The sequence below is a fragment of the Astyanax mexicanus genome, chromosome 7 (genome assembly GCF_023375975.1).
Source record: "Astyanax mexicanus isolate ESR-SI-001 chromosome 7, AstMex3_surface, whole genome shotgun sequence".
NCBI lineage: Eukaryota > Metazoa > Chordata > Actinopteri > Characiformes > Acestrorhamphidae > Astyanax > Astyanax mexicanus.
Window position 1 is genome coordinate 56098551 of NC_064414.1, and position 5257 is coordinate 56103807.

The 5257-nt window shown below is 37.5% G+C and overlaps 1 protein-coding gene across 1 annotated transcript; it reads left to right on the forward strand.

Moving 5' to 3' along the window:
• Window positions 1-603: 603 nt before the first annotated feature.
• On the forward strand, window positions 604-4013 carry foxe1 (forkhead box E1). Its single transcript, XM_007243531.4, has one exon. It carries the CDS (start codon window positions 1156-1158, stop codon window positions 2236-2238), a length of 1083 nt encoding a protein of 360 aa, XP_007243593.2. The 5' UTR covers window positions 604-1155; the 3' UTR covers window positions 2239-4013.
• The last annotated feature ends 1244 nt before the right edge of the window (window positions 4014-5257 follow it).

Genomic DNA, 5257 nt, shown 5'->3' on the forward strand with positions numbered 1-5257 from the left:
AAATCAGAACACATCATGAAGCACTCAGAGTTGCTTGAAAGGTGCTACAGTAAATCAGTAAATTACAAAAATAAAATTCTACAAACTTCTATACTATTTTAACATTTCCTTAAATTAAAATAAAGAAATTCTAATTTGTAACAGCTTTATAAGCTTTGATCATAAAACATTAAAGCATCAAAATCAACAGCACGTAGCTCATTAATCACACTGTAATTTTGCAATACATTTTACAAAAAAATAAAAATGTATATATTATCGTTTATTGATTTGTTTGGTAGAACAGATTGATTAGGGTCCACATTATTAACCTTTAAATAAATCTAAATGGTTAAAAAGTGGTTCAGAAATGACAGTGTTAAACTGTTAAGCTGATTTATATATATATTCAGTTTCAGAGAATTTTCCATTTTCAATCAACAACCTATTAATCCTTATTAATAAAGTTTTTAGAGAATGCACATCAACAATACTGCAAACATTTGCTTATTAGAATCAGATCACCTGAGATACAATGTTTCTACAATTTCTATTATTCTAGAATTGATTTTAGGAATCTTCCCTCTATATCTTCACAGTAAATGAGCATAAGTAAGATTAGATTTGATGAATTGTGTGTTTAAACAGTCTGAGCAGCTCTCTCTGGGTCTGGGGCAGGTTGTCGCATGACGAGGAGCGTGAGGAGGCGTGGCCTAACTCCTCTCAGGTGTTTTAGTGTGCAGGTAAGACGCTTCTGTCACTCAGTCATCTCTCAAAGCCGGGCTGAGCCTAAGCCTCGGAAAAAATGCTGTTTACATGAACCTCTTCACGCTGTGGATTTTTGCACGGTCGGGAGCGGATTTGACTGGAGCAGCAGAGCAGCAGCAGGAGCACCTCGGTTCTACAGGACCTGAAGGAGAACCAAGCTTCTGAAGGAGAACTGTGAGTTCAGCCAGCATGGCTGCTATTTATCACCTATTAAAATATCTGCAACTTCGGGCAGAAACCTGCTGCTCCTGATCCGAAGAAAGCGAAACTCAACTTTCACATTCGCCAAAAACCACAGGTACCTGACACACCTGTGCCGCTCGGTACGCCAGGTAAGGTCAACAACGCCGACGCAGACAGCAGCAAACAGCAAAGAGTAAAACAAAAAAACAGAAATACAGAAAGAAGATGCCTGTCGTCAAAGTGGAGAAAGATTCGCCGCCGTCTACTGACCTCAAACCTCAAACGGTTCTACCGGCAGCGACTGACCCGCAATCAACTGACCCTCCCAGGGGGCGACGGAGGAAACGACCCTTGCAGAGGGGTAAACCCCCATACAGCTACATCGCCCTCATCTCCATGGCCATCGCCAACTCCCCAGACCGCAAGCTGACCCTTGGCGGCATCTACAAGTTCATCACGGAACGCTTTCCCTTCTACCGGGAGAACTCCAAGAAGTGGCAGAACTCCATCCGCCACAACCTGACGCTCAATGACTGCTTCGTCAAGATACCCCGGGAACCCGGGAGACCGGGCAAGGGCAACTACTGGGCTCTGGACCCCAACGCAGAGGACATGTTCGAGAGCGGAAGCTTCCTGAGACGCCGCAAGCGCTTCAAACGCTGCGACTTCACCACATATTCCTCCTACATCCACGAGTCACCCGTCTTCTCGCAAGTCCAGATCGCTTGCCCCACCTACGCCGGGTCCATCTACCCAAGCAACCACCCGTACGGGGCGCAGCTTTCCTCACCCTACTACCCTTCGTCCTCTTGCACCTTCGGCTCGGCGCAGTCCAGAGTCTTCAGCATCAACACCCTCATCGGATCCCACGGCGGCCTGCCGCAGAGTCCGGAGCTTCCCGGTCAACAGACATGCCGCAGCTTCAGCCCCAACGACGGCGGGCCAGGGTTCCAGATGCAGCCGTGCAACGGATCTGCGGTTCTTTCACGCAGGTCCACTTCTTCAGGTCACGCCGGGTTCACGTACCCCAATCCTGGGTCTCACGGATACGCCACTCAAGCGCAGGGACCGTACGGCGCCCAGAACGGCAGCGGTCAAGCGTACGCTGCCAATGGACGACTAGGAGTCGCAGGGTCGCCTCCGATGACCGGAGATGCGATCTGTGATCCGTACGGCCGAGCTTCGCCCGGACAGATCGGATCTTTCGGGCAGTACAACACCACCACCTGCATGACCGGCGGCTCTGGAGGGTACCTGCGGCACTCCTCGTACCCCTCCAGCATGGACAGGTTTGTGTCTGCGATTTGAAATCAATCTGAACTGTGAACGTGCCAAGAAACAAATAATTTAACGAACAGTTTGCAGCACTTGGATCACAGACAGTTTGTTCTTGTAAAATAATGGACAGAGAAAAAATGCTGAATGACCGTTTCTCAAAGTGACGAAATTGAATGCATGAAATTTACCTAATTATTTAAGGACTTTTTTTTAAAACAAATTGGACTGGAATATTTTGGACAGGTAACAGGAAATGATCTGAAATGTTCTGGAACTGGAATATGTTCTGGAAATGGGTAACAAATGTTCCTAATGTTACGTTATTGATGTTTCGTTATATTTAATAATATTGCAGAAATGTATCTCAGGTCATATATAAACTAGATTCATCTCACTGTCTTAATTAAAGAAAGTTTTTGGGCAAATATTTGCAAAAACACAAAAAAAACGCACACAAAAAAACCCACAACAACATTACTGATGTATAGACTACAGAAAACTAGCGACACCTTGACCGTCACTGTTTGTGAGCCCTTTTGTTGTTGGTGTGAAATTGTGTTTAGGTGTGTTAAATTGTGTTTCTGTACAGTTGTTTTGTTGATTTCTGCGAAAGAAAAAAAAAAGATTTTTCGCTGCTGTCAGAGTTGTACGATTTATTTTTGTCTTTGTTCAGAATTTTCTTTCAGTAACTAAATATTTACTGAAAAGAACAATGAACCTCATTCAGCAAAACAGAAAAGCTAAGAATTTTCTAAAATAAGTCATTGAAAAAAGTCGTAACAGAGGTTTTTAAATGAAATGTAAGATTTACCATGTTGATCACAGATCTGCTCTAACTGTTTGAATTTGATCTCATTGTCCACCTAACTGAACAGAAAATATAGTTTTAAGAGGAAATTTGCTCTTAAGAACAGAAAAACCCTGTCAATGAAATCCACATATATAAAATCCTCCCTATTTGTATCATTTGCATAATTGAATTTTACTATTGCATTTACATACCATTCTATTTATTTATTACCATTATTATTTTTAGGAAAAACACTGTTTAGTTTTTAAGTTCCAAAGTTGGATTATTTATCTACAAAAAAAAGTCATAATATCAGAATTCCTAACATTTTCTTAAGACTTTTGAAGACACTATGATTTTGTTTTCAAGTTAATTGTAACAAAACCTATTTAATCTGCATATTAAAAATGTAAGAAAAACAAAATCAATCGTTTAAAAAGTTATAAAAAGTAAAAAAAAAAAAAAAAAAACTGTGTAACGTGTTAAAAAGAGCGATGAGTAGTAGTAGTATATGATGTGTTTAAATTACTTAAAGGAAATGTCGTAACAGCCTACATCAAATGTATGTGTTTATAAACCACAAAATTGTGTACAACTCTGATCTTATAACTGTTATATTTTCTCAAATGAGAAAAAAACTAAAAAATTAGAATCTAAATAATATATTTATAAAAAATTACATCACTGCTATAAATAAAACCCAATAAAGTTTGCCATTTAAATGAGTTTAGAAAAAGTTCAACTAGAAATAGACTAGTGTTTTTTTGTTTCTTGTTAAATAACTTTATAAATAAATATGTTTATGTGAATTTATACTATACATAAAGAAGGAAATTGGTCTCTAGACACATTTTTTTGTTGTTTACTTGATAAAACAGCATGTTCCTCCAAACATTCTGCAGTTAGACCACAGTTATTGGCAAATCTGGTTTCTCAACTACATTAAAGTTAAAACGGTTTAACTCTGTATATCCCACAAAATATACAATGTTTCTTTGAAAATAAAAACCCTAATAAAATATGTAATAAAATTGCTTTTTAAATATAGTTATTTAGTATTTTAACATGGAAAAATACATATGCTGTTTATATATAGCTATTAATTTCAATTGCATCATACTATGTACAATTGTATATAATATCCCATGTGGTTTTGGTTTGTATATATGCGCACAGTTCTGGAAAAAATATAAGACAGTTTCAAAATAATCAGTTTACCTGATTTTAGTATTTATAAGTAAATGTTTGACTAAAAAATAACATTGTTGTTCAATTCTAAAAACTACTGACAATATTTTTCCAGGATTTTTCAAGAAATATATATTGTTTATTTTTTTATAATTTATTTACAGAAAATGAGAAATTAGAAATAATGCAAAGATTAATTTAGAAACAAAATTACGAATTTTTTAAGAGTTAAGAAATCAATATTTGGTGGAATAACCATGATTTTTTAACACAAGCCATCAAATAAAGCTGAACTGCTGACTTTCTGCTCCATTAGTAACATAAGATCACCCTAAAGAAAGTGTGTAAGACTGGTGGAGGAGAACATGATGCCGAGACGCATGAAAACTGTGATTAAAAATCAGGATTATTCCACCAAATATTGATTATTTCTGAACTCTTAAAACTTTATGAATATGAACTTGTTTTCTTTGCATTATTTGAGGTCTGAAAGCTCTGCATCTTTTTTGTTATTTCAGTCATTTCTCATTTTCTGTAAATAAATGCTCTAAATGAGAATATTTTTATTTGGAATTTGGGAGAAATATTGTCTGTAGTTTGTAGAATAAAACAATAATGTTCATTTTCCTTAAACATAAACCTAAAAACAGTAAATTCAGAGAAACTGATCTTTTTGAAGGGGTCATTTTATATAAATAACACCGTAAAGAAAATAGCAATGGTTTTTCCTTTCAATGTAAAATTAAAGATACGAGGGTTCTAATAGAATCTATATTTTATTTATTCTAATATAAAACTTTTTCAAATAGATTTTAGATAGACTTTAGATCCACAGACTCCACAGAGTGAAGAGTCTCTGAGAGGAAATCCTGAGAGCACTGGAGATCCAGCAGCCCTGCTGTTATTATTACAGCTCAGTGTTCAGACTCAGAGACGCCGTTCTGCTCAACTGGACCTGAAGTGTTCTACACAACCCAGCGCCCACGTCCCGGCCCACTGACCACACACTCACAAACCCAACACCGCAAAACCCAACACTGCAACCTCACACTGTACCAAATACTGAACCCA

Excerpts from the sequence above, each read along its gene's own strand:
- foxe1 (XM_007243531.4), top strand. The coding sequence starts at position 1,156 with ATGCCTGTCGTCAAAGTGGAGAAAGATTCGCCGCCGTCTACTGACCTC.